At 46.1% G+C, this 27,202-nt stretch overlaps 9 protein-coding genes across 9 annotated transcripts; 5 read left to right on the top strand and 4 right to left on the bottom strand.

Annotated features, from left to right (window-relative positions):
• Positions 1–805: 805 nt before the first annotated feature.
• N7529_007115 (uncharacterized protein) lies at positions 806–1,250 on the top strand (the record flags this gene model as incomplete). Its single annotated transcript, XM_057242642.1, has 2 exons — positions 806–817; positions 864–1,250. The coding sequence occupies 2 exons, from the start codon at positions 806–808 to the stop codon at positions 1,248–1,250; spliced, it is 399 nt and encodes a 132-aa protein (XP_057098001.1).
• A 755-nt stretch (positions 1,251–2,005) lies between these two features.
• Positions 2,006–3,886, bottom strand: N7529_007114 (flavin-containing monooxygenase; the record flags this gene model as incomplete). The annotated part of the gene is made up of 8 exons (XM_057242641.1): positions 2,006–2,270; positions 2,324–2,529; positions 2,584–2,718; positions 2,768–2,814; positions 2,868–3,090; positions 3,150–3,214; positions 3,270–3,604; positions 3,699–3,886. The coding sequence occupies 8 exons, from the start codon at positions 3,884–3,886 to the stop codon at positions 2,006–2,008; spliced, it is 1,464 nt and encodes a 487-aa protein (XP_057098000.1).
• Positions 3,887–7,012: 3,126 nt separating this feature from the next.
• N7529_007113 (uncharacterized protein) lies at positions 7,013–8,787 on the bottom strand (the record flags this gene model as incomplete). Its single annotated transcript, XM_057242640.1, has 4 exons — positions 7,013–7,051; positions 7,107–7,407; positions 7,471–8,069; positions 8,119–8,787. 4 exons carry the CDS (start codon positions 8,785–8,787, stop codon positions 7,013–7,015), a joined length of 1,608 nt encoding a protein of 535 aa, XP_057097999.1.
• Positions 8,788–10,053: 1,266 nt separating this feature from the next.
• Positions 10,054–11,155, top strand: N7529_007112 (uncharacterized protein; the record flags this gene model as incomplete). Its single annotated transcript, XM_057242639.1, has 4 exons — positions 10,054–10,563; positions 10,648–10,747; positions 10,811–11,004; positions 11,051–11,155. 4 exons carry the CDS (start codon positions 10,054–10,056, stop codon positions 11,153–11,155), a joined length of 909 nt encoding a protein of 302 aa, XP_057097998.1.
• A 5,939-nt stretch (positions 11,156–17,094) lies between these two features.
• Positions 17,095–17,861, bottom strand: N7529_007111 (uncharacterized protein; the record flags this gene model as incomplete). The annotated part of the gene is made up of 2 exons (XM_057242638.1): positions 17,095–17,729; positions 17,789–17,861. 2 exons carry the CDS (start codon positions 17,859–17,861, stop codon positions 17,095–17,097), a joined length of 708 nt encoding a protein of 235 aa, XP_057097997.1.
• Positions 17,862–18,587: 726 nt separating this feature from the next.
• Positions 18,588–19,013, top strand: N7529_007110 (uncharacterized protein; the record flags this gene model as incomplete). The annotated part of the gene is made up of 1 exon (XM_057242637.1): positions 18,588–19,013. One exon carries the CDS (start codon positions 18,588–18,590, stop codon positions 19,011–19,013), a length of 426 nt encoding a protein of 141 aa, XP_057097996.1.
• Positions 19,014–21,184: 2,171 nt separating this feature from the next.
• On the top strand, positions 21,185–21,664 carry N7529_007109 (uncharacterized protein; the record flags this gene model as incomplete). Its single annotated transcript, XM_057242636.1, has 2 exons — positions 21,185–21,198; positions 21,244–21,664. The coding sequence occupies 2 exons, from the start codon at positions 21,185–21,187 to the stop codon at positions 21,662–21,664; spliced, it is 435 nt and encodes a 144-aa protein (XP_057097995.1).
• Positions 21,665–24,179: 2,515 nt separating this feature from the next.
• On the top strand, positions 24,180–24,840 carry N7529_007108 (uncharacterized protein; the record flags this gene model as incomplete). The annotated part of the gene is made up of 2 exons (XM_057242635.1): positions 24,180–24,512; positions 24,571–24,840. The coding sequence occupies 2 exons, from the start codon at positions 24,180–24,182 to the stop codon at positions 24,838–24,840; spliced, it is 603 nt and encodes a 200-aa protein (XP_057097994.1).
• A 1,794-nt stretch (positions 24,841–26,634) lies between these two features.
• On the bottom strand, positions 26,635–27,078 carry N7529_007107 (uncharacterized protein; the record flags this gene model as incomplete). Its single annotated transcript, XM_057242634.1, has 1 exon — positions 26,635–27,078. The coding sequence occupies one exon, from the start codon at positions 27,076–27,078 to the stop codon at positions 26,635–26,637; it is 444 nt and encodes a 147-aa protein (XP_057097993.1).
• Positions 27,079–27,202: the final 124 nt, after the last annotated feature.

Raw genomic sequence — 27,202 nt, 5'->3', positions numbered from 1 at the left:
ATCTCCATGACGAGACCGACGAACGACGATGACATGTACCACCTCCAGCCCAAACCATTTTGCCACCTTCAAAATTGTACCAGGCATAATTCGAGAAATGGTCGCTAGTAGTATGTCTGGACGCAGAATGGGAAGGTTGATAGGTAAAGAGAAATCTGGAATGCTGAATACGGTTGACAGCAATTGCTGAGAGAATGAGATCAAGCACTTATGATTCAAAAATAGCAGGGCGGCTTCTTGTCCTAAATTTATAACGAGGGCCTTCAGTTACTGAACAAGTATTTATAAACCGAAAGTGCTATTTTTCGTGGTGTCCCAAATGTGGCAAAGTTGGGGTGGATTTGTGGTGATGAAAAAGAGACCGGTGCCAATTTCAACGTGCTGCTCTTCCAATTAAAGTTTCCTTCATTCTCAAAAAGTTGTAATCAAGCCTTGTTACTGATGGTTAATGTTCTACCACATTAACCACACCATCTCTGTTCGTTCATTAAACATAGCGTCCAGTGTTTTCTGTGAGGTCCGTTCAGAAATACGCTTCTCGCCCAATGCCATCATGAGCGTGTGGTAGTACACATGGTCTATTAAGTTCAACCCTCAAGATCAATGCATGAATTAGAGAAGAGGTATACTAGCTTCTCAATTGATGAAGAAGAACAAGCAGCCTATAAGTATAGCCATTGGAGTCATACTTCTTTTACCGATTCAAGGCACCGTTTCTCTCTAAGTGTCCAAGTTGTCACTTGCTCCATATTCCTTCTTTGGCCCATATTCCTTCTTTGACCAAACCAAATATTCACTCGCAGGCATGGATGCCTCGGTAAGTTTCTTCGCCCTTAGCCGCGATATCGCTGACCAGTATTAAGGAAGCTCTTCGGATTATCAGTGCACTCAATACACGCACCGTCCAGGCAGAACGCCGCCAAGCGAGAGCCGAACAGGAGCTAGTGGCAATACGGGAAACGCTCAGTCAATCCAGGAGCGAGTTGGAGGAAATAGTCCGGCTAACCGAGCTTCTTTATGAGGTCAATCGGCGAATGGGATCCATGATGGACTACCTATTCAAAGAGCATGGTATCAAGCATGGTTATGAGGATGCCGAGTCTTTTGATTTGATGTTTGATTTGGTGGTGAAGCGGCTGGAGGCGGAGGAGTCAGGGGAGCCTCCCAAGCGCGACGATAAAGCCGGCGACCTCATCGACAGCCGTGTCTCTGCACCTGCAGAGCTGAGTAGTGGGAGTGGTTTGAACTGATGCAGTTTCGTGTGGGTCTCCATATTACGCCGTACAAAGCCAATCAAATAGCATGAATAAATCACATCGCACTCCGCCTGAACCAAATCAGCATAATCTGCGTAAGGGTAATTAGGATCTGAATTACCAGGAAGTGGGAAAACCCTGTTTTAGGTGGCCAAGGTGAGCCTGGAGTGTGGCAGCCACTGTATCTGCCGTTCGTGTTCAAATCCCTGTCACAGACACCCAGGTCATTACAGCTGCTTCTCGATCTAGCTAACACACGATTGATAGGGTATTTTTCATATACCGGGAATTGCGCCTCTTGTTTGCCACTAACATAGCTACCTCGAACTAACATAGCTACCTCGATCTAGCCATGACCAAACAACAATGTGTCTCAATGATATGTGTCGGAAAGAGGCCCGCGCTCGCTCAAGCAACTTTGAGCTTGAGACCGTTTTGAGAAATACATCGGTATCCTTTTTGTGGACAAGATGAACATTAAATGGAACACCTAGCAGCTACTTAGTGCATCATGTATCGCAATTTCTTATTCAAGTTGGCAGAAACACGAGGAAATGTCACTATTGGTGGTTTTGGGAAGGAGCCAAAAATGACGCAACCTAATTGGAGCAACAAAACAAAAAAGAAATGCCGTCCACCAAAGGCTGCTGAAAATATACACCGAAGCATTTAGTCAAAGATGACTGAGTATAAAGACTACCGATACTCCCAGTGCTTCATTGTAGGAAACCGCGTGCCAACCCAGAAACTCAATGAGCTGAAAGGATATGAAAAGAAATTCCATCCGTTTTTTGGGTCGGTATATTGCTACATTGGAGATCGTCAGTAGGCTCATGGTTCATTGCGATGGTCAGCACACAACTTACATTGGAACAGCTGCGCGTCAACACCGTTTTGCTGAGAGCAGTCTGTATGGTGTCACACCACTCAATCTCAGCCCCTTTGCATACCTCGACTATCGATGCTTGTCGCTGAAGTATAGGACGTGCAATCCTAATAACGAGGTTGACCGAACTGTGACAAATATTAGCACAGCTCCGGCGGTATTGCTGGAGGATAATACTCACCACTCGATCGCAAAAAGGACAGACGTGTGTCCGCTGCCGGAATTCGGGCCTAATAAATAAAACATGTTGGGAAACTCGTTCATCGCCACAGTCTTGTAAGCGCCGATGCCGCCTCGATCATCCCAGAGCTGTTTCAGCGACTTTCCTCGCCGGCCTATGACTGAATCGGCCTTCCATTGAGTGAACTCGAATCCCGTCGCGAGAATCTACGATCTATGGTCAGCATGGGCTATAAAATGATCTTTTCACATGCAACTCACGATGAAATCAACCGGGTATTTGTCGCCTGAACCTGTCACCACACTCTTCGAGTCGACTTGTAAAATCGAGTCCTTGACCAGCTTCATTTTAGAGCTGCGAAGCGATCGGATATAGTCATTGTCCAGTATCCTTCGCTGCACACAATGTTAGTAGCGGCCTGACACAGTCCAAGCAATCGCTTACTCGGCATCCAAGGTCATAGCCAGGTGTAAGCAAAGGCCAGTATCGCTCTAAAAGTCTTCAGTCAGCATTAGGGTGGCGACGGATTTTGTCACATACTAACCAGGGGCGTTCTCCGTAATATACTTCCGACTGCGCGAAGCTCTCTCCTCTCTCAATTTGTCTCCTTTGGAATCGTTGTAAAACTGCCCAAGTGTGGTATCAAGGATCCAAAAGACCAGCCAACGGATAAGCAGCAAAGTGAGTGGAATGTAGGAGAAGCAAGCGCGCAGTACTTTTCCAAATCGATAATTGCCCATGGGCATCGGGACATAATATTGCGGGCTCTACTTCCACGTACAGAGTCAGGATCAATCGAGCAAGCTCGCTGCAATGAAACACTTACCCGAATAAACTGCGTCAGGCTGCTGACTTCATCGATCACAGCAGGAACTACCTGTGAGCCGGAGCCTGTAGGACTGTTATTTCAATGCCCCTGATAGGCGAGTCATAGGTGTGAACAAACATCCGTTACCCACCACGGCCACGTTGAGGCCTCGGAGGTCGTACTCCTTATTCCACTTAGCAGTATGCACCACGGGGCCATCAAATGTCTCCAAGCCAGGCAGAATGGGAAGCTTGGGATTAGTATAGCCTCCGACAGCGGAAACCAGTACCTTGGCTTCGTGAAAAAATTCCTCTCCTGTCCTCAAATTGTAGAGAGAGACATGCCATGTACCAGATGCTTCCACCCACTGGGCACCTTTCCATTCGGTCTGAAACCTCACATGTTCAGTGACATGGTTAGTGCGAGCGACGCGTTGGATGTAGGATAAAATCTCCTTCTGGGACGGGAAAAGGCTGGTAAAGTTTGGGTTCGGGAACCATGACAGCGAATATAAAGCTCCGGGTATATCAACACTGCATCCTGGATCTGCTCTTTGTAAGCTAGTACCACTGTGAAGGGGATGCGGAAAAATCACATTTGTTGGCGGCCCACGCGCCACCCAATTCTCGAGCGCGGTCGTAAATCACGTAGTCGCTGACACATAATTGCCGTTGGAGCTGGCATGCCATGTCGATTCCCGACAGGCCTGCTCCAATGATAACGACGTCGCTGTAGAATCTGTTTTGTTTTTCCATGGCTGACCTGCTGTGTGTGAACCAAATAGCGTAGTAAATATCATGGTATGCAATTTATAAGAGCGGGCCCACCATGAGCTTATCATAAAAATTGCCCGAGGGGTCTGTCTCTATCGATGAGATATGCCAGGACATGATAAGAAAAAGATAATCAATCAGAGCTATTAAACATAAACAAAATTGTCCCAAGATCAACAGCCACAGATTGACACTGCGGGGGCAACGGGTGCAGTACGGGGCCGAGCAAATCGCGGTCAATTGAACTGTTTACTTCTTTTCTTGGGAAGTTACCGCGGGTCTCTTTCATTAGCCCAGTTCTTTCAATTGATGAACAAGAATTTAGTCAGCCTCTCAGTGGGATCACAATTTTCATTCAAACATACCTCGTGGTTTGTGCTTTCGTTCAAAACCCAAGTCCAGCCAGAGTCATCCCAGACGTGTCCCTCTGCAGAAGGTGGCACTCTTGAAGATCCTGAGTCTGCCTCCATGTTCTTGACCTTAGCATTCCATCCGGCTGCAGAACAACATGGCATTTGCCCTTGCAGAGAACATTCCCCTCAATAGGTAAAATTTGCAAGTGTCCCCTGGCTGTTTATGTGTTTCGTCTTTTGCAACCAAGAATCGAACGTTGGCTTTATGCCAGCATCCTGAGAAGCAACATCTCGGAAGCCATTGGCCTCCCCTGTTGTGCTCGGGAGAAATGGTACCTCAGTGCCGACCGAGTTTCTATGCCAGCAGGTTTCATTATACAGCGACAGCAGTCTTCCCAACACCAACGCTGAGAGCCCTTGCATAAACAGGCATAACCGTAAATGGCTGCTAATCACAGATTTGTTCCTGGGAAGAACAACCATGGTGGCAAATGATACGAGGGCTCTTGTTCACCTTCACATGGCTGCCACCAATGAGCGTGGGAATATTGGACAAGTTGAAGATCATTGGTTGATGGGATTTGCTACGTCACTTCTTTAGCTGTCTGTCCGTAACTACCTTTGCTTCATCGTCTCTCATGACGCTGCCGTGGTACCCGCAGGATATAAAGCCGAGCTTTCCTGCCATTGCAGTCCTGTTCGTTCTTTCACTTCAGCATATTTGCTGACAAGAAAATCACCTCGTCAACTTCAAAATGGCAGATTCGGCCTGCCTGTGCCACGCACAAAGACTCACTCTGAGGTTACAGATGGCTTTGGAAAATCCGCCCTCCCACTCAATAAAAAAGAATATCCCCGGGCCTGGCTCCCCGAAGAAAACGTTGCTAGAATCCGCTTTTGATGATGATGATCTTGTTGAAAAAGCAAGCACGAGAAGATGTGTTACATCATCCGATGTAAGTTTCGGACCATGCAAAAGACTGTGAATGGGGCTGATATAATCATATGAGTAGATCGCACCTCTAACCTCTCTATTTGGCTGTGAAGAAGAGGCTAGACTTGCTTCCGCTTTTGCAAAACGTCTGGCTCTTTAATTTCAGACGACGTGGTGATGTGCTCAATTCAGGGGACATGAAAAGATAAGGAGATTGCATGAATTCTAGAAGGGTACCTCGAAAATACCAGGAGAATTATGCTGCAATTCAGATATACGTACGGGGCTGTGCATTGACAGAAGCATTGTGTTAGGTCGGGCTGACTGTAGAGAAGCTGGTCAATCGAAACTAGCCGTTCACTATGTATGGCACTTCACGGCCCTCTGGCATGAATAAAATCATAAATTTTTTTGATCTATTGCACTCTGTAAAGCTTTTGACATGATCTCCCAGTCTGGGGTCATTCTACGCTTCCAGCTATAGTCATCTGGTCGTTCGGGAGTACGAGATCCCGATGTAGGCCTGGCTGGAGGAGCAGAGAAGTGATACTCTTTTGGATGGGGTACGTCATAATTGACTGGGAGCTCGATACCTTGCCAGACCGGGGGACAGCCGAGTGCCGCATAATACAAATGAGTGAGACAATTGCGACTTTTCCCCGAGCCGTCGAGCAATTTCCGGACATCGGGTTCCATAAACCCTGCAAACCTCACATAATAGAAATCGGACAATTCTTTAGTGGTCCTCTGAGTGGGTCAAGATGAGCGCGAGGAAGATGGGAAAAGGTGAAGGTAATTGGTTGCTGAGATGTGGCTCTTCAGGCACCTATTCATGGCTAGCTTTCTGTGACCATCTCTCATGATGCTGTCTGTGATTTTTACAAGATATAATGCTGGGACTTCCCCTCATAACAGTTCTATGTATACTGCCCTGGGGACGGGCTAAACTATTTAATCCTAGGGCTCCGGGGAGTAGAAGGAAGCATAATATACATTAACCAGATCTGCTGGCTGCCATTGGTTGCCTTACTTAGCTGATTATGTGTAGTTTGTGATATTACATATTCGTCCCCACGCCCATCTCGTGCTCCGTTCTGAGCTGGCTGCATTTGTTGGCACTCCAAAATAAAGAGTAACAAGGCCTTTGTTGCACTATGCAGATAACCCAGTGGCACGTGGCCATGGCGCCCGAATCATAACTTGTCAATGTTTCACCAAGGAATTGAGTACTGCGGTACTGCACCCGTACTGTATTTAGGAAGGGGTAAATCCTCGCATTGCCGACTTGCGCCGACCAAATCACACCACAAAGATTCGTAAAAAGAATGCCAATCGTCCACGGCCCACTCGGTCGGAAATGAGGGGCGCCAGCAAGAGATCCCACGTCTTTGAAGAACCAGTTGGATGCCGCTGACGAGGATCAAAATACAGATCTCAAACATGCCCAAATGTTTAACCCTGCCAAGCTAAGAATTGCAAAAAGTAGATTGGCAATATTGGTCGCTTTGGTGGCACTACTCCCAGCAAGGAAGATACCCAATGAAACAAGTCCAGCTTTAAGAAACGCTTCATAGATCATTAGAATAGCATCCCGGCTTAACCCAATCAGTTCAAAATCTCCCTCTCTAATAGAACCCACCAGGAAGCCCCCTATCCAGTGCCCCAAGAACAACCGAATCAAGGTACGTCTATAATCACGAATTTGGTCGCTCGGGCATTGTTGCATTATCAAATAGTCGGTCAAAGCAGTTCCTCTGCATGGCTCGTACGTGATTCGACGCGGAAAGTTGGTCTTTGTAGGAGCAGTCCGCAGGATGGATATTATCCTCCAACGCCAATCCACAGGCCCATGCCAGGTGTCTGCCAAATCATGCGGAAACAAAGCGGCAAGCTCCTGTGGGTGTGACGACCACACCGTGCGGGTCCGCTCATCATCAAGTAGTTCACTCTGCATGGCCGCAAATGGCGACTTGTAGTGAAAAAATCTTGAGTAGAAGGTTGGAGTGTTGACTTTAAAGAGAATAACCTCGAGTGCTTCTTTGCTTGCCTCTTCATCAGGACGGTGTGGAACTTTCTCACCAGAATGTTGCTGATGTGAGTGCATGACCCGAGTTCGCGCACAGTGCTCTCCTGGAGTGATGTACTTCACACTTTTTATGCGAGACTGGCTTTGGACGATAGAGGATAAAATCATAGAAAAGTATTTTTCTAAGGCCCTACAAAGCAGTCAATCATTGTCCTTGTCTCCGGGGGCAGGGTGAACGAGGATTAAAGCTTACCTTTCAGACATTCGTGCAGACTTTGCGATAGCCTTTGTGTTAGGCTCTGCTCTCGTCTGGATGTTAAGTTCCTTTTCGTTGTGCGTCAGGTAAATCTTCGCAGCTTTAAAGAGAATCCGGAAAACTACCACGCTGCACATGGGAACCCACCACCACTTCACAAGGAAGAGCAGAGAAGAACCGAGGCTCGCCGAGGCAGCATCAAGAGGCGGACCGGTGGAGTTGACTACGGCGTTCATGACTGTTTCTCTTCCTCTTTTCAATGTTACCATGATCTTGAGCTTATCCAAAGGAGCCGCACATGGATCAGACGAGTCAATGACATAGCTTGCCGCGATGGGCGTGAAGGGTGAGACTTGTAGATCCTTATCGAACTTCCCTTTGAAGCAATAAGGGCCATTTCTGGGCGCTTCAGTTCTGCAATTTCGCGTTAACCACAGCCTGCGCTCGCCATACGACGTCTGAAGTTGGACAATCATTGCAGTCAGCTCTCTTCTGGAGTTGTAAAGGTACCAGAACGAAAGTGGATTATTCAACTGCCATGTGACACTCGGGGGCGTCAAGAGGTACGCATAAGGCCACTCGGCAGGATCTTCTCCCTATAAAGCTTTAGTCTGTGATCTTTATCCATTTCCGCCGAAGTCCCACCTCAGACAATAGGAACTCCTCTAACTTTTGAGTCATGGACAGGTTTGCACCGCCGTTGAAGGCGTGATCCTCTGGTCTGATACTGAACCATGCTTTTTTGATGGGCAGCAAGAAGCCAGGTCGAAAAGGTGGCTCAACAGTGATCAAGGGACTATAGCAGGCACGGAGGCCGACTGGATAACCAACATAGAGATACGAATGGTGATAATTGTCCTTGAAGCCGGACCGGCGCAGGTGTCGAAGATCGCATGGAAACATCGCAGCCCGGCCGTGAAAAGTCTTCTCGGCCTGGCAATTGCCAGTAACGTTTGGAACTTGTGCTTCTCGAGATGTGCGGTAATTCAAGTCTGTCTTTTGATCACGACTGGTATGCGCAGGACACCCGCTAATCCTGGACTTGGCTGCACATTGTAGCGGAGCTGCATGCGAATATGTGTCTTGCGCCGAATCAAGATACTCTAATTGAGTCTGCAAGAAAGCAGATGCGACAAAGATAGCCGCAATTACCAGAACCCTCACCCAAGAGAGCTTTGCATACTGTATGGAAGCAATGAGCAGAATGTTTTCAGCCAAAGCCAATGCGACCCTCCTCTCCAGCACCAGACGAACCACAAGAGAGAGCAGAAGAGGGGAAAGAATATACCAGGGCGCCATTTCGTCTTTGCACATTCACAATCTGAGATAAAAGAAGCGGATGAACAGCCGCAGGTGAGGACATGCATTTAAGTGAGGAACTCGGATTTGCGTATGAATTAGCAGGGCTGGGAACCAGCAAGCAACCATGATGAAAATTTGGCGGTGTTTCTCTTTGAACGCAGTGATTAGTTCAACTTCATATTACACGGTCGTAAAATGTATTACTTTGTCAACCTTGTTCTAACACGTTTATTTACACATAATTTACATTTGAACATGACAGCCATGGTACACCTGTTCCATACTTCGCTGGATATCCCCATAATGGGAAACCTGATCCCTAGAAAACAGTGAATGTGGGGGTTTCCAATTTCTCTCTTTGCGTATCTTCCAGTCGCAGATTCCGTACACAAAAAAGCGATCGTCCAATTGTTTGAATCTCATCACGGCAGTCGAGAATAAACACCGCAGTAAGCAAAGCGTAAAAATCCACACCACCTAACAATCTATCCCTCAATTAATTGAACAGAAGGCCAGCGTGGAAAATTAATATCTGCCAACTCTATACGCCTATTGACCAGATTTGACCGTGTCAGCCACCCAGACATGGCCGTGCTTTGGCAGCGCCAAATTGGCCACTTTTTGCACATTGTCCTCCAGTGACCCACCCGGATCGCCCGCCCACCGCAACTGCGATTAACCACAAGAATGACCAAGCTCCATGGGAATTTTAAATAATAGCCACCATTTTTCAACGCTTACAAGGATTCATTTTCGAAGAAAGAAGCGGACGCTGAAAGAAGGCTAAACCTGTTTTGCAACTCTTCCACTGCTTAGTTCAACCATCGAGTAGCAGGGAATGAACGCCGTGCGTTGCCTCTGCTAAGCTGCCTAGGCCGCAAAAAATACAAACAAGCCTAGAAAAGCGGACTTGTAGAAACTATCAAATGATATTTTCCAAGACCATCAAAATCAGCTAAGCCATATTTGAGCTTGCCCATCGCCTTTCCAGTGATGGCTCCTCAACTCTCAGAATGTGCAGAAAAGAGCAGAGTGAAGCATGTTTTCCTTTCACGTGAAATGCCAGAATGAACGGCCGAATGACGCTTCATTATTTATCAGGCCTATTTTTCAGATAACCATACACCGCGAGATCATTGTTTGGACAAATCAGCCTAGTGCATGGTATTTCAAAAGCAAACTTTGCACCGGGTGCAGGAGTAAGATAAATACCTGCTATATCAGCTTCCGCTATAAAACCGCCCAATAAACTCAAACCCCTTCACCGATATTTCTACGATGGATGCCAATCAGAAGGCCGCTTGGCCGGAAACGATATTCTTTCCCACGATAGCCAACACTGCAGGGAAAGAAGTGGCTACCCCGATCCTACTCCCCCAGCCCAAGCCAATGACAAACCCTTGGCCACCTTTGAAACCATTTCGGAAGCGAAGGCGAACTTCAGAAGTACAAACTTCCACTCTTCAGCCATTGAACGAAGACCCTTGGGCGGCATATGTCAAAGGCATCGAGAATTTTCCGCGAAAGGGGATGCTCCTGGCCCAGAATAGGGAGGACATAATGGAGTTGGTCCATATTCAACAGCTCAAAGCGGAACCAGGGTCGATACGGTCTCTGGTGAAGACCGTCAACGACCTTTCTTACCGCAGTTTCCCACAACTTCTGCGCCATTACCAACATGAAGATCACACGTTTTTGGTGTGGGAATCGGTCGAATGCTCTTTGTCCCAAGTCCTAGAATCTAGGTACGCCCTTACAGAAAACGAAATCGCCTCCATTGTATGGCCAGTATGTCTAGTGATCTATCTAACCCATCTCTCGCATTTTTGGGAGACACAGGCCCATTTCGAGGCCAATACTGAAGCTTTATAGATCCTTATTGGAATCAGATACCTCCGCAATTGCGATAGAGCGCTTGCCACACTTACCAATGATGAGGTCCTATTTACGGGATCCGGTGGGGTCAGGATCGGTAGGTCAGCCCATTGATTGGGCAGTGTGGTCATTGCAGCCTCTAATACTAGTGTCTTGCCAGCTGGTGTGGAACGTAGTTGTCGTATCGATCCCGAAGACATGAATGCAGCTACACTGAAGCTGACGGCATTGTCGGAGATGGTCAAAATGTTGATGAAAAAGAACGAGAAAATTCATCCTGATTTTCCATGGAGCCCAAAAGCTCGAGATCTGCCACAAAATTTAAACACGTTTGGACTAGACGAGTTGATGCTAGTGAGTTGGCCTAACCTACAGAGGAAGATTCAAGCTGAACAAATAGGACGGCTTTTTTGCCACTTTGAAAGGTGAGGCAGAACTAAAGCTCATGGTGAACATTGTATGCAAGACCTCGCATTACGATATCAACTTTCCGACACGCATTTGAACTGGGACTTGCGGCATGTCTTTTAATATGCTCATAATTGCACATTGCGATGTGAGGGGTGTATTATAGGAGGGGTATCACAAATTGCGTCACCTTTACATGCATTCTCAGTGGCGGTACCTCCGGTGTCTATGGAAGTATATGAGTGCCTTACGTTCCCCTCTAATTGGGAAGGCATCTGCGCTACCGTCCTGTCAGTACACCTAGAGACAGGATCCACCCCTGTGTGCATATTTCCTTTTTGTCTAACACATGGCTAAGCCTACTGTGCATCGATTACACCAGATCTAGAAAAGTCATTCACGTACATATTCTGCCGACTTGATCAAACAAGTTTTAATAGAGATTGCATAGCGCACGTACACAGAGGGCTACCTACTCCTTGGGATGGACCACCAAATACGAAATCACCGGAATCGCCGAAATCGCCGAAGACATCTATCTACCTGCAGATACATGATTCTCCGGTGCATTCGAAAGATTTCCGTAGTTTCTGGTCTCTCTCCCAAAAAAAGATTGCACTGGAGACTCTTGTATATTACGCCCGTGTAGGTGGCCGAAAGAAGGCTTTTCATTATAGACCAATTTAACAACGTCAGGGGAAGTAGATTGTTCATTTCGTCGAATCTACCACCCCACTCCTGCCATTACTCAATTGCCTTTTTATTTCTATTCAATCTCCAAAACCAGTGCCCTCGGCCAGTCGTTGACATTCCCTAAGCTAATACGTTTGATTTACCATCAAATTCAATTTGATACTCCAACAAAATGGGGCTATTTAGTCCGACTACGGTCTACCTATGCAATTCTGAAGGACCACCAACAGTTACAAGCCCTCGATTTTTCCATTCAAACAAATAATATTTCTCGGCTTCCCATTCATGTTCTTAAAAAGAGTGTAAGTAGCCATACTGTTGTGTTTTTTACCTAGTAAATCATGAAAAAAAGGGACTAGTGAACCATGGCCGGATATCAAATTGTCGGTGGTAAGTTGAGCGAGCGAGGTCATTTGGCCCACCTAGCCACCAGTATAATGATTGATCTTTTCTATCCCCACAATGATCCCATTGTCTCTAGTTAGATCATATGTACAGTCTTTACTTATTAGGGGATGTACACACGGCGATGTGGATCAAAGCTCACTTTACAAAATTCGACACCACATTTGACTTTCATGAACATACAGAAGCGGTGTGCTAAATAGTGTCTTCAATAAAGAAAGGCTGTCAATAAATAACTTGAGATATCGTGAAAGCGTGGAATTGGTCTACAATCTACCTGACGATAAGGGCATGTAGTATTTAGATTGATCATTGACGAGACTTCCTAGTCCCCTTGTATGTTCGGTGAAGATCGTCTAATTTCCCTGTGGTAGAATCTGTGTGCTTTTCTCCATCCATACTTTCTGCTTGTAAAGTTTAGTCATAATTTAGTCTGACAGGCATGAACAGGTGAAACATAATCAAGTTTTGTGGGGCTGTTTATTTGATGGCACCACCCTGAGCAAAAGTAGATTGGTATTTTCCGATATAATAGTGCCGGAGTTGAGGGGCTTCCATCTTTTTGAATAATAAAGGAATGAAGGCGCGTACCCCAAGGAAGACTCTGTTTGCCCGAGCCTTATGACCGGTCTCAAGACCTTCCTTCCCGTCTACTTCGAAAAGCTTTCTCGCCTACCTGGGTTGCAATAAAATACTCAGTGATTATTTATTTGTCGATATGGAAGCCGGCTATTGTTCTTCGAAGCCCCGACGCGCATTGCAACACAAGCTCGTCCACACCAACGGCTTTGTCAACCCGAAGTTCCATTTCTGCGGCAGTACAATCCTTCTCTGTTGTATTCTCTATATAATCGGGTCGTCGAACGCGGCCACCTGGCGGTGTCCGGGTTCCCGGGCGTAATCTCAACCCGGGCGTAATCTCACTTTTCTCCATTCCACCTTCTTCATTGATTCACTACACCCCCAATTCTCTATATCATGTCTCAAGAATTAGAAGAACGTATCTCCAATGCCTTATCAGCATGCTCTGCTACCCAGAGACCTAACGTTTCAGCGATCGCCCGGGAATTTGGCATTACGTCTAGCATACTGAGGGGCCGCCTCAAAGGTCATAAGTCTAGAAACGATCGCATCCCAACCAACAAAGCATTAGACCCCGAGCAAGAGAAGGCATTAATTCTATGGATTGATACCTTAGACCAGGCCTATTCTCCCCCGACCGCAGGGCAAATTCAGGCTGCTGCTCTACAAATTGTTCGACGTCATGAACCCGCCCGCACGCTCGGAAAAAACTGGGCGTACGACTTTATCGCCCGTCTACCTTCACGCTTTGAGACTATTAAGCAAAAGCCGATGGAAAAAGCACGATACGAAGTTTGTGAACCTGGTTATATTGTTTCTTGGTACGATCGCCTACAAATTACGCTCAAAACCTACGGAATTGCACAGAAGAATCTATATAATTTCGACGAAACTGGGTTTCGAATTGGCGAAGGCAAGGCCCAGAACGTTGTTTCAGCCCGGGGAAATTCCAAAAATAATACCGGCGGACAAGCTGAATCCCTTACTGGTATCGAATGCGTCTCGGCCGATGGTTGGGTTATGCCACCGTGGTTTTTAGTTAAGGGTCAATTCCATATGGAGAGTTGGTTTATCAACACTAACTTACCCGACGACTATACTATATGGCCAACCCCGAACGGCTGGACCGATGAGATTATTAGTTTTGCCTGGATTCAGGTCTTCGACGAATTTACATCGTTCCGTGTTAAAAAAGGGGAATATCGTCTTCTTTTAATGGATAATCATAGTTCACACTTGACCTATGATTTCATTGAATTTTGTTGGAGAAAACGAATTATCCCCTATTGTTTTATCCCACACACAACACATGGCTGCCAACCGCTCGATGATACACCATTTCAAGTGCTAAAGCATTATTATAAGAAGTATAATAATGAGGAAGCCTTTTGGGGTGGTGATGCGCGGTCAAAGGCAAATTTCTTCGCGGGAATCCACGATGTCCGGACGTCGGCACTTACAACGCGCACTATTCGACATGGATTCCGCGAAACTGGTATTTGGCCTGTGGATTCTAATAAAGGCCTCACAAAACTTGGTATTTCGACCGAGGATAATGATCTACCTATGATGCCCGGTTTTATTATTCATAATATTACTTCCGGAACTACACCACCACCACTATCAAGCTCATTGCCTAATACCCCGCCCGAGACAGTACAAAAATTGAGAAAGGCAAGCACTAAGGTTATAAAGCATATTCAAAATGACTCGACAATCTCCCCGAAGGTGCGACAAAGCCTCTCTCAGATACTAGCGGGTGGCCTCGTTCTCGCTGAGGTCGGGGCTCAGTTTGCGGAAGACAACGTGCGAATTCTACGGCGCAAGAAGCGGTCTGATACGGCTAAGACTAAGCGAAGGCTTCCGGAAATAGGCCCTCGTTTGGTTAAGGATTGTAAAAAGCACATAAATGACCGGGTTGATAAAGAAAGGCTACAATCATTCAATCGTTCGAAGAAAGCCTGGCGGGATGCAGCTATTTTAAAAGCAATTGCCGACGGAGAAATCGAGGATATAGGGCAAATTGAGTCAGATCATGATGAAGAGAGGCCTCGGGAATGGATTGATGATCTTTATTGTATTGATTTAGAAGGTGATGCTAGTTAAATTCAATGAATTATTTGGTGGAATGGAGAAAAGTGAGATTACGCCCGGGTTGAGATTACGCCCGGGAACCCGGACACCGCCAGGTGGCCGCGTTCGACGACCCGATTATCTCGGTACTCTTCATCCTCAAGCAATGCGATCGCAGCTTTGATTGCTCTCTCAGCTAATCTGTTTTGTTTTGGCACTTCTACCTTTTGTCACTACGTGCTTGACTCGAGAAAGCAGCTCCCTCCTTTCTTTCTCCTGTTGGACCACATTGGAATTATTCTGCATATATGGGGGGCATCCGTATCGGTCTTGCTTTTAGAAAATACCAGTAGTGGAACAAGCACTTCCATGATCCTGGGAGTCACACTGGCCGGGGTGGTGTGTGCCACCTATTTGATAATCTGGCCAAGAGAAAAGGGAGAACGAGTGCTTGTCATTGGGGTGTTTGGAGCATTAGCTTTATGCAGCGTCTCGCTCTATAACGCTGTTTTCTCCAGTATTTCTCGACTGACGGCGGCTTTTATCTTTATGGCATTGACTAATGGCATCGGAGGGTGGTTTTACTCCCGCGGGTCTGTTCTAGTCCTGAGTCAACGTCCATCCGGGACATATACTGTGTCGGGGCATTCTCTGATGCACCTATGCTCTCTGACTGCCTCAATATCTCACGCTTCAGTACTGGTTTCTTTTGTCTGTAACTGACATACTTGAGCGCCTGCTCGAACGACAATCTGATCCAGTCTGTTCCTGTCAGCCCATGAAAAACCGTTTTGGTTGAAGTCGGTCGTATTGGATACTGACTCAGAAAGTGGATATCTGCATGTATAACTGATTTCAAATGTCACTGTACACACGCGCTCGAACTTCGAACTCAGTTTCACTACTTTATGTACTCTCTTTGATTCTTTCCCAAACTCAATCCTAAAACACGCTAGTCTATTCTTGATTTAGCCAATCAAAAGATTTCGGAATGTATTGTAAGTAGGCCTCGCCAAAACCCGCCCACAGGTCTGCTGATTAAGATCTGCCCCGACCCGTGGGCGGGTATCGATTTGGGAGCCCGACCCAAGACCCAAACGGGTACCCGTTAAAACCCGTAAAAGCAAAAAAGTTGACCTGTCTACATACATTGAATTATGCTTTATTTTTCGATCCCCCAGTGTATTTGCTTGGTTCAACCTGTTGGGAACTTTGATCTATTATGCGCAATAATTCGTGAGAAAAACGATCTATTCATTATCGTTCCAATTAGACTGGCTCTAGCAAACCAAGACACTTGGATAGTATAGAAGCGGATAAAAAAATAATCCCGGATCTAGATTCTACACAATGCAATCAAGTTAAACAAGATTTCCTTAACCTGATATATTAATCTCACCAGGAATTGCCAAATTAGATCTTGCAAACCAAAACAGTTGTAAACAAATGGTTGGATTGATATCAGTCAGCACTTTTATGCGCCTTACCATAGCCTAATTAGGTTAGTTATGTATTTGCGGTTTCTCTGCGGTTGATCGCGGTCTAACCATGCGGTTTTGCGGTGCGGTGCGGTTGGCATTCTGCCTAACCATATTCAGCGCGGTTGGGGAGGGGGGGGCGGTTGGGCTTTGCCTACCCATTTCATGGGTGATAGGCTACGTTAATTCAAGATCGAAGAGAGAATGGTAGCATGGAAGACCGGACCCTTGGCTCACTTATTGCCGTGCGTTGCGCTCAGCTAAGTAGTTGACACCCCTCATCAGAATTCCACTTTTCAATATTATCTTTTGCAGACAAATTCCGATATACCAGGGTGCTTTGCGGGGCATAGTAGACTCTCCAGCCCAATTTCCAGAGTCAAGATATTGGGCCAGCCCACTAAGGGCGGTAAAAGTCTGCATAGAGTTGTAGGCAGGGCTGCCGCTCAACAAGCCATTGGGAACTTGCGACTAGCACTTGCGTCAGCGGTACATTGTCGACATTGATCAAGAGGATCCAAAAATTTGAGTGTTATATGGCACTCTCTACACCCTCGCTACACCCAACCCCTAAGCATTTCTCCGCAAAGTTCGATTTATGGGCTCTGGGGGCGATCCATAGGGTTTAGCAACCACTCGGATTGAGCAGTCAAACAGAACGGTAAGGGCGAGTTTAAGAATACTTTGAGATTGATTAAGGACTGTAGCTCACCAATATAATTGCAAACTAGGGCTCAGGAGCATGAAACCGGAGTACCGACTGCCCGGAGAGAGGCAACAGCTCTCTAAGCGACTTGACGGAGCGCTATGGTAAAATTGAAGCATCCTCTTGTGCGCACGATTCCTTATTTTCTGGAAGCTGGTAGTTCTTTAATGTCTCCATAGCTTTTGCAATCCCCATGTGCGCAAAATTCAGGTCTTTCTGCAGCTGTTTCACCAAGGACTTGCTATTGTCGAATTCCTCATAAATTCCGCGATACTTTGCCTCCCACTGTCGCCTTTCCTCAAGTAATTCCTTTGAATATATTTGGCCGCGTTCAAGTTCGGCAGTAAGTACCTGGTTTGCGTCTTCCAGTCGTCGAATAGTGGCCGTGAAAGAATCACTCTCGGAAGCCGTTCCGAATGGCTTAGAAAGCTTCAATGAACTTGGCCGCTTGGGGTCTTCAGCATTTGGGAAACCCAGCAAACATTGGTGGCTCACCTCGTCGCTCATATTTTTATCGGAGCCTGCATCAGACTCCCGCAACATCTGGGGACTAACAGCTTCGATCGAGCACCCGAGTGCATCACGGATCGCCTGGTACAAGCCGACCGTCCCATTACTCAAATTTGATTTCAACAAGTATTCTTGAGACTTTGACACCGACCATGCATAGCCGTCTGCTGCGGAGGGCTGTAATCGGACCCGACCCGGTGCGACAGTAAGGCCTAATCGCTCTTCTGAATGTCACCATTAGTTGCCATTGGGGTTGTGTGCCTTTGATTTTGGGGTACTTTACGAATATGAGCTGCCAGTGCTTCCCGGCATTGCTGCCTTAGCAGCGCACGTTTCTCGTTGCTTGAGAGTATCATTGGAGCGTTTTTGGCGGCTGGCCTACAACCGTAGTGTGTCCTATATACATATCTGATATGGTCTTTCAAATATCCGTGACTAGGTGTTGACGTTTATTGTAGATACTCACAAATGTTTACTAGTGTTTTCTTCGCATGATTTAGCATGAGGCTCACAACCATCCCTGTTTATCAGTCAAAAAAAACAACATTGGCTATTGTTTATTTAAATAATAGATTGCTACCCGGTAAGACCTAAACTTAATTGATGGAAGATCATTTGGGTAAGCCCAGTTGAATTTCTCATTCAATGGGTCGCATGATTTCCCCCACATCTGGATCAAGTACTTGAATATACGCTACGCAATTAAAGAATGCCTTAAACCTAAAGTGGTGCATAGTAATGTACAGCCCGAAAAGAGCCCCGCACCTTCACCGTCACCTGCTGGAATCGGGTAACGATTACAGGAACCATATCTAAAAAATGAGGCTAGTGGCCGACCACGATGTGGAACAATACTTGCCAGTCTCTCAACCACGATGCCAGGCAATATGGTAAATGATCATTTTTGGAATACACGCACAAGAACTTTCGGAATGGTACTTGGGCAAACCTGAGGGTGGCTTCCATCGTCTCAAACATGAGGGGAAGTTGGTTTAACCGTAGCACTTTCCGACATGATAAATACCTCTCATGATCCAACCTACAGGTGCCAAATCCATATTCATTCAACTTGCCTAGTACAGATGGCGCGAATCTCTCACAAGCGAACGCGCCAGAACAAAGAGATTCCCCCGGAGAGACTTAGCCTCCTGGGCCACCCGCCTAATGCACGATCTACGTCGACCACGGGGAAGGGGAGAGTTCTCGGTCGTTCGCACCGGATTGCAGAAAGAGCCACCACGGGAGAAATCCACATCAGCCCGTCACGTCAACAAACCCGTATCACCCTTCGAATGCGCCAGGAGCCGTCTCAGGGCCCTGAGTCCGCATGGTGGACTTCTCCCAAAATTCTCGACCAGGATGACGACGAGCAAAAGCAGGATAAAGTCATTACCAAAGAGGTGATTCGGCAAGCCTGGCACGGGCGGCTGCGCCCCAGAGCAACTCATCAATCTCCACCGGTCAGTTCCAGTGAGGTGCGGAAGCGCATACGCGGCGGAAAGGTCTAGTGGGACTTAGAAGTGCAGTCAATACGCCGAGGGTGGGCTATTGTGGTAACCAAGGTTCCACGAGAGCGGTTATGTAGCTATCCCAATCAATACGGTCATTTTCCCTTTCTCAGATTCGAATTACACATGAGTAGTTCCACAGAGGCTGAACCTCTGCCCGTGTATGTAGGCCGTTGCAAGCTACCGACCAGAAGAACAGTGATCTACGTCAAGGCCTCCTCCATCTTCTGAGCACTGATGATTCGATAGAGAAGTGCCTCGCCCTCGAGTCCTGGGCCTTCTTGCCCATCAACTTTTTCTTCCTATAATGTTTGCACCACATCTATCCAGACTCGCCCTCCTGTCCTTCGTGGTCTTGATTGCGGCGATTCCCGACAGGAATATTATGGTCAGCTGCCGGACGGTCCCTGATGTAAGTCACTACATCTCTCCCTGTGAATTTCTAGTTCTGTGGTGGAGGCTGACTTGGACCGGCTCACCAGAGTAGAGCACTCGAACTGGAGTACAATCATAAAAACACCCTTCCTTGGGATCTAGCCAGCGGCAGGCAGAGCGAAGGACTATATCCGACTCCGGGGTCGGAAGATTGTCAGGTTGCAGAGGATAAGTAGGAAGCTTTCCATCAAACAAGAATTAGAACTTAATTTTTCACGCGTATAGTTGTTATATTGTCCCTGCCGAGCAACTCACGTGGAGACGCGTCGGCAAGGCCTGGATGCCTCGTGGAGTCGACTTGGGCAACATGGTCCGGTTTCCTGATGGGTGACTCTTGTTTATTCCAAGCTAGTTTTGAGCCCAAAATATTTCTTGCGCATTCCTCAATTGAAAACAAGGCAAAAAGCATTCAGAAAAGACCTCGAGAGCGAGACGCAAGATCTTGGACGTCACGACACGACACGACGCCGCCAAGTTAGATCATCGGTCTATTTGGGCCGTTCGGGAACGCGAATTGCATGTGTGGACCCTGAGTGGGCAATCTAGGAGAGATCATAACACAATGTTTTGGAAGATGATTCGAACAAAAGGCCGAGGAAGAAAGTAATACGTAGGGCTCAAACTCCCGCCTTTCCGATCTAATCAAACACACTTTGGTGCTGACACATGGGTAACTGTGTACATGGCAACATCAGAATCACAATTCGTATAGTACCATTCAAATCCATCATTTTCTAATACTATTACAGAAATGTAATAGTATCAAAAAGTGAAGATCATATTCAACTGTGTCAGAAAAGGCTCGGGAAATTGTTTATCCTAAAATTCGGTCTGTTGTGGTGATTTGGTGCTGGTGCAGATCAGGAACAAAGCCTGTTTATACGAAGAAGCAAATTGATCCGAAATCAACTTGGAGCTCGGACTGTATTTATAGCCCCACGTATTCCCTCTGGAATAGGATAATTAATCAAAATGCCTCTGAATTACAATAGATGTCATCAACAAACTCCGAGATATAATTCACGCGACCACGATCTTTGTGCTTCCGACAACGACTGCAAAGGTTGAACAATATAGATACATACTATGACTATTGACTCTTCTCTTTTTCTCTTATCCTAGATCAAGTATGTAATTTAGATGCCACATCTTGGATTTAGCCGATCCACAACTATCGTAGCCATACTTCGTGCCTGGCAGGGTTGAATGCGATATAGATTTCCCATGCGGTTGAGAGCGTCAGTATCGCAAGATAACACCAACCGAATTGACGCATTCCGCTAGATCGGACAAGCAGATAAAGGGAATTAAAATAAACATGAGGTCACGTTTCTTTCACCTTGAAATCGTTTCAACCTAGCAATCAAATAATGCATGGTTTGGTGAACCAACACGTAACTCCCATCCATCATTCCGACAAATAGAACACCCGTTTTATTCAGGTTGTCCAAAAAGTTTGTTTAAATTGAGCTGGTTTAACTCGAGCGAGAGCGCCTATTTGTGCATTTACCTTTAAACAGGTTACAGCATCCCGACCCCTCCAAAAAGAACACTGGACAACCGAATGAATTACTCATCAAGATCATTCCGCTGAACGAGGGCATTGATATTCTTGAGCAAACCAACGTCCAAGGTCTGCACATGCACCTTTGTCAGATCTTGAACCCCTCTGATAAGTACTGGTTGGTAGCCAAGACACGTGAATGAGCCTTCGGTATTTCCAGCGAGAGAGGACCATGGCCAGCAGCTGGTAAGCAGCAATTTTGCCCACCGTGCAGCTGTGGACTAACCCTAGGCTAAAGCCACCACATCTACAACTGCCCCAAAACGAGGTACAGGCCTCAGACGCTGAGCCATTCCAGCCGCTCGTCGAGGAGCTGAAGCGACTGAATCCAGATGACCCGCAACTCGCCCACCAGGCTGCCCAGATCGTGAGATTTTACCGACGGCTGTATGAATCCTATGTCGCAAAAGAGTCCGAAAGCCGACGTTTTGAGAGCGCGAATGGGGAACTCCGCACAGCAAACATTCAATTGTGCCAAGAACGTGACTACCTGAAAAGTAGACACGCTAAACAAGAACAAGAACTGGCCTATTTTAGACAAGCCTTTGACAATCTTGGCACGGGTATTGGTAGGCTCCTAAGGAGCTCAAAGGGCTGCACCTCGGCACCGATGTGTGAGACACCTACCCAAGTGAACGAGGAAGGTCTTTAAAATGTTGTCCCTAAGATTTTGGCTATATAGCATACGAGATGGTACTAACATCAACGAACGATGGCATATAATGCAATGTACTGTCAATAACCAGAATGTGCTGTCAATAACCATAATTTTTCTGGGCGTAAAAACTCAAGATTTCAAGGCAGAGTTTCGCTTTTTGGTGCCCTTGTCATCTCTTTCAGGGTAAGAGAGCCGCTAATTTCACGCAGGAACGTGCTTCTTGTTCAAGTACCCAACTCCATGGCTGATGATAGATTGCATGACTTCTGAAAAAAATTTTACAATCGATCAAATAAGCAAGCCTCGTAGTCAACACAAAAAAAAAACCAACTAGTCTTTCAAAGAGCTCTACTGGTGAGCTTTCGCAAGTAGATGGATATTATACTTGTAAAAGCATTCCTCTTGCGCATCATTCGACGTTTCTCTCTCGCCAGCTGCCAAAAAGCGGAAGATGGCCCCCACCCATGAGTGCAGCTAACACAGAGCCAAGTAACATGGCTATTAGCGCTAGCGCTCTCAAAGACACACACAAAGCGGCTTTCAATCTATGGTATTGTTTTTGGGTATCGAGTGTGGACTTTGTTGAATTATTAGGGATCATCTTTTAGTATTGCTATTGAATTTCACAAGAAACATACTATAGTGCAGAATAAGAACACTTCGGCGGCTGTATTGATTGCCTGTGACCGTTGACAAGTAGAAGTGCAGAAACGATGAGAAATAGACACTGATGGGTATAGCTTTATAAGTCAATGCATGAATCGCTTTTGCCTCAGCCATAGCGGTTTGTAAACCAGCTATTGGATTGGTGTTATTACCAGTTTACTAATCCCCGAAATCAACTCTCACCGAACGACTTCTGGGCAGTTGAACAACAGTTTGGTTTATTATATATATTGATCCTCCCTTTGTCATAGAAACGGTGAAGTAAAACATCAGAAGCAGCATTACTCAGCACTGAGCTGATTGAAACATGTTGTCATTTTACCCCTACCTCATTAGGAACTCGTATCATACCCTGCTAAACGGCCTTTGGAATAAATATCATTGTATATTTCTATCTTCTCAATGGTGAGACCAGCGTTTTATACACCGTAAATAACTATTCTATTGAGTAGCCTCTGTTCCAACTAGGTTTCATGAAGAAAATAAACATGACCTGGTTGATCTGATAACCATAATATACTTGTAAGCAAGATCATGGAGAAGTTGGTCCTCTTTAAACCTAATGTTAAATATGCCGATCTTTTAACACCCAGTTCCACCTACCCAAGTGTCACCATCGTTCAATTCGTCATTACCAGGTCAATTTTTAGTTGAGAAGACAGAAAACATACTTTGGGATAGCCCGCGGATACCACCAAATATATATAGCGCGCTATTCTTTGACGAAAACATTCCCATCATCATTTCGCATTGTTCCAATAATTTTGCGACAGACATGTACAAGCGTTCGTTGATTGCGTTTTTCTCCCAATCCTTTCGTGGATGCCGACCTTTTGCGCAACCTCATCAAACATCCCCCGTTGATTTATGCAATGAATTACCAGATCAACCTCTTGTGAGTGCCAATGACGCAGATATTTATTGTAGTATACTGATTATTGTGTCTTCAGCATTCCGTCACCGACCCTTCTGACCAAATGATGCGTTCTCTACTTCAAGGCTACCGTCCTACTTTCAAGCCCCATAGGCTAGGATGGGAGGCAGAATCACTTCTGCTTCTGACTCCTTCACAGCAAATGTGCTACTACGATGGTAAATTGTTCGGCGGATATATTGCTCTCTTGATGGACCATATTCTCGCCGACTGTTGCAAACACAAGCACAAACCAGCGTTCACTGCTTACCTCAACACATCATTCATTCATTCCGTTCCACCTTCAGCGCCAATGCTTCTCCGTGCTTGGCCACAAAAAGTTGAAGGTCGCAAAATTTTTCTAAAAGGATCTGTACAGATCCCTGGAAAAGCGCCTCATGACTGGGTCGATGCTATTAAGACAGACGCACTCTTCATCAGGCCAAAACCCTGTAATTGAAGTGCAACGTATGGGTCCTTCCTACAGCACGAGTCCTAGCTGGAGAAAATCGTGTTTCAAATCATATTTGCCGTTCTGGAAAAGATTAAGTTGCATTGCCATTTTTTCATGATTAGCTAGAGCCACATTCTGTTATCTGAGTATTGTGGCAACTTCAAACTTTTCAATACATTACCGTGCTACAGAACTGTATCCCAATATGTAAATAAAGCAGTAGCAGCAGTAGTAATAGTAGAATTGATCCCTCACAAAGGTGGGATCTAAACCACATCCCACTAGGCTGGCTGGGTACGGATCCGTATTTTAGTCTGGACGGCAGATCAACTCACAAAGCGATATACAGGCTACAGCAACTATATATATCCGTGTATGTAATGTATGATGTCCCACTTCCTGAAAACACTTAGAGCCTCGTCAAGGCCTATTGTTGCCTAGTTGTCGCTCACATTATTAGGCTGCCCTCATGGCGCATGGCTTCGAATCGCTATGGGGCTTCAGCAAAGTCTAGCACGGCCTTGACAGTCCTAGCCCGCGAGACGATGTCTGGTTTACCTCTCCTACCTTCAATTGAGCCTCCCAGTAGACTCGACACGCTGCTGAACGCGTCCCCAGCTTCACTTCTTAACTCCCTTCGAATGTCTCTTAGATTTGGGCAGTTCACCAGCTCGTGGGTGACTGTCTCTTGCGCGCCGTTTGCAGTGGACGCTCTCAGGCTTGAGCTAGTTGGAAATTCAGGTCCCCACCCAACCATTGTTGACCTCCCTGGGCTAAAATTATTCGCGGAGTATGAAGAAGACGTGAAGGTAGTTGAGAATTTAGTAGACTCCTATCTGCAACATTCTCGGATCATCATCCTTGCAGTCATACCGGCCATCAGCGACGTTGACACCCAAGGGTATCATCCAGCGTGCACGACATTTTGACGAGGATGGTCTCCGAACCGTCGGAATAATTACCAAGCTAAATCCCATCAACACTGGTACGGAGGCACGTATCACTCGGCTTGCCAATACGACTGCACCAAACTCAAACTTGGATTTTGGTCCTGAAAAACCCCAACGCGACGGAGCTCAAGGCGGGTATGACCACGGAAGAGCGACGCAAAATGGAACTAGCCTATCTTTCCACTGAACCTTAGAAGAAGCAGGGACTGGATCCTTCACGTGTTGGAGTTGATACATTGCGATGTTTTCTAGAAGAAAACTGGGATAGACATATCGAGCGTGCGCTTCCTAAAGTTCGTGAAGATATACGTCGTAAATGAAGAGCTTGATGAACTTGGAACGGAACGAAAATCTCCAAACCAGATACGCATTTTCTAACAAATATCGGCACCAATTACTACAATGTCATCTAAGCCGGCGTTAATAGATCATACGGAGGTCGTGGCGCGAGCTTCTTCGAATTACAAGACGGACAATTTTCGGTTAGTCTCTGTGCTCCTATCTATATAGAGAATGAAAAGTTCTCTGACTACATTAGACAGTATAGTAAAAAAAGAAACATCGTCCCGACGAACCCCTAAGATGGCGGTAAAGACAAAAGTGGACAAAAATTTGTAACGAAATAGGGAATGCTTGACTGGATTCGACAGGTATGACTTCCGCTAGCGAGAGAAATTACTGCGATACTTAATCAATACAGATTCATGATCAAATGAGGGGCCAAGAGCTACCAGGCAACTATAAATAAGGTCTCCTTACAGAGCTGTTCTATCTGCAATCATTGCGATAGGCCTAAATTGCTCGAGAACATATCTTGATGGTCGCGAAGATTATTTCTTAGTTCGTGAATGCCGTATTAGCGTATCTTATCAAAGATGGGAAGGTTCGCAAAAACATTAGTCGCCTAGTCAGCACCACACCACGCTGGAAGCAAATATCGAAGCAGAAGAACACGAACTCGAAAAAATTCTTGGAGGTGAAACATGACAGTCAATTACGTACAATCATTATTACACTGAAAATATCCAAAATGCATGAAATGAAGCCTACAAGGGCCTCATTGAAAACTCTGTGCGTGATGCGATCTGAGACGATTGCAACGGCACTCTCCCCTGGGAAAACACAGAAAGAGACTGTGCCAAATTTCCATGAAGGAGCAAGCATGCTCTGAAGCAAAAACCTACTTGACTGCTTATTACAAGGTCTGTTTCATATGAAACTTAATAGAATATCCTCTGATCATGAAACTAGGTTGCTCGGAAGACGTTCGTTGTAATGCCTGTCGTCAAGTCATTGAGCGACATATTTTTGCCAAGTTGGCCGATGCGTCGAGTCCCATAACAGTCAGCTTCTATAGGAGGAGCTTATTAACTGAGCAATCGAGTCTACACAGATTGGCCACCTTCGTTCCGAGGCCCGTCGGCTTCAAGTCGCTCTAGAGCAAAGCCTCCGTGACCTAGCATGATAAAGTGAATTTGGACTGCTCCGACGTGGTGCTTTACCTACTGGGTCTTCCCACGCTCATTACGCGAATGCGGGAGCAAATGTACATTAATGACTGCTTTTTGCTGCATACTTTTGATTGAACAGCACTGTAACATTATATGCCGAACAAGAGAGACAAGAACTAGCTGCAGAGAGGTAAAATTACTGTGATTTAAACGAGCTCATCGGAGGTACATCGACAATGCAAGGCTGGCGGAACGATATCTAATACGGACTACTACACCTCAGGTGCGGCCCTTCTTCTTTTTCTATGTAGGCTAGGGATGTTAACTAAGTGGAAACAAAGAGAAATGGACTGGAGGTAAAGCTGATTTCGAAAATTTACTGTGTACAGTACTTTAATTGATTCCGTATTCTGTCTTCTATTTCAAGTGTCACCATGCTTTTTTCACTCGGTCAAAGATATCCCAAAGTCTTCGTGAAATAGAGCGTGTTCCGTCAGGGTTCTGAAGGAGATGTGTCCGCTCCGCGGGATCTACCATAAATTTGTCAGTCGTCCAGTTTGGCATTGTACTTCGCGCGCAAGTATCTCACTTAATTGAGGGTACTTCGATCTGGATGATCCGTGAGAACGGTCTTGCTGCTGCTGCAGGCGCTCCCGGGAATCAGGATCCCCAAGACGGGTACGAGGCGAATCAAGATTATCCGAGAACTTTCTTCGCCGTCGGCGTCGTGTCCGGCTGATGGCCACATGGCGAAGCTCTGATAATGTTCGTTTTGAGACGAGCCGTTGCCGCCGGATACCCTTCATCAGCTGATTCTGTTTTCCGCGAAGTGATTCGGGACTTCGGTAGTGACCAAAGGTATCTGAGTACTCATTGGACTTATCATCCCATGACAAATGCTGGTGCTGCGACAGCCAAACCAAGAGATTGACCTCTTCAGCCGAAGACCAGGGGATATAAATCCTTTCCGACATGCCGTAGAGCGCAAATATTCGGGAAAATTGTTCAAAAGAAAAAGAGGAAACGAAAGCGCAGCGATTAGAAGAGGAAGGAATAATGGGAGACAGAGGATCCAGACTTTAATGGGAGTCTAGACGC

The sequence above is a fragment of the Penicillium soppii genome (genome assembly GCF_028829465.1).
Source record: "Penicillium soppii strain IBT 18220 chromosome Unknown utg000005l, whole genome shotgun sequence".
NCBI lineage: Eukaryota > Fungi > Ascomycota > Eurotiomycetes > Eurotiales > Aspergillaceae > Penicillium > Penicillium soppii.
The sequence above is the reverse complement of the archived record's forward strand: the minus strand, read 5'-3'. Positions and strand labels throughout refer to the sequence as shown.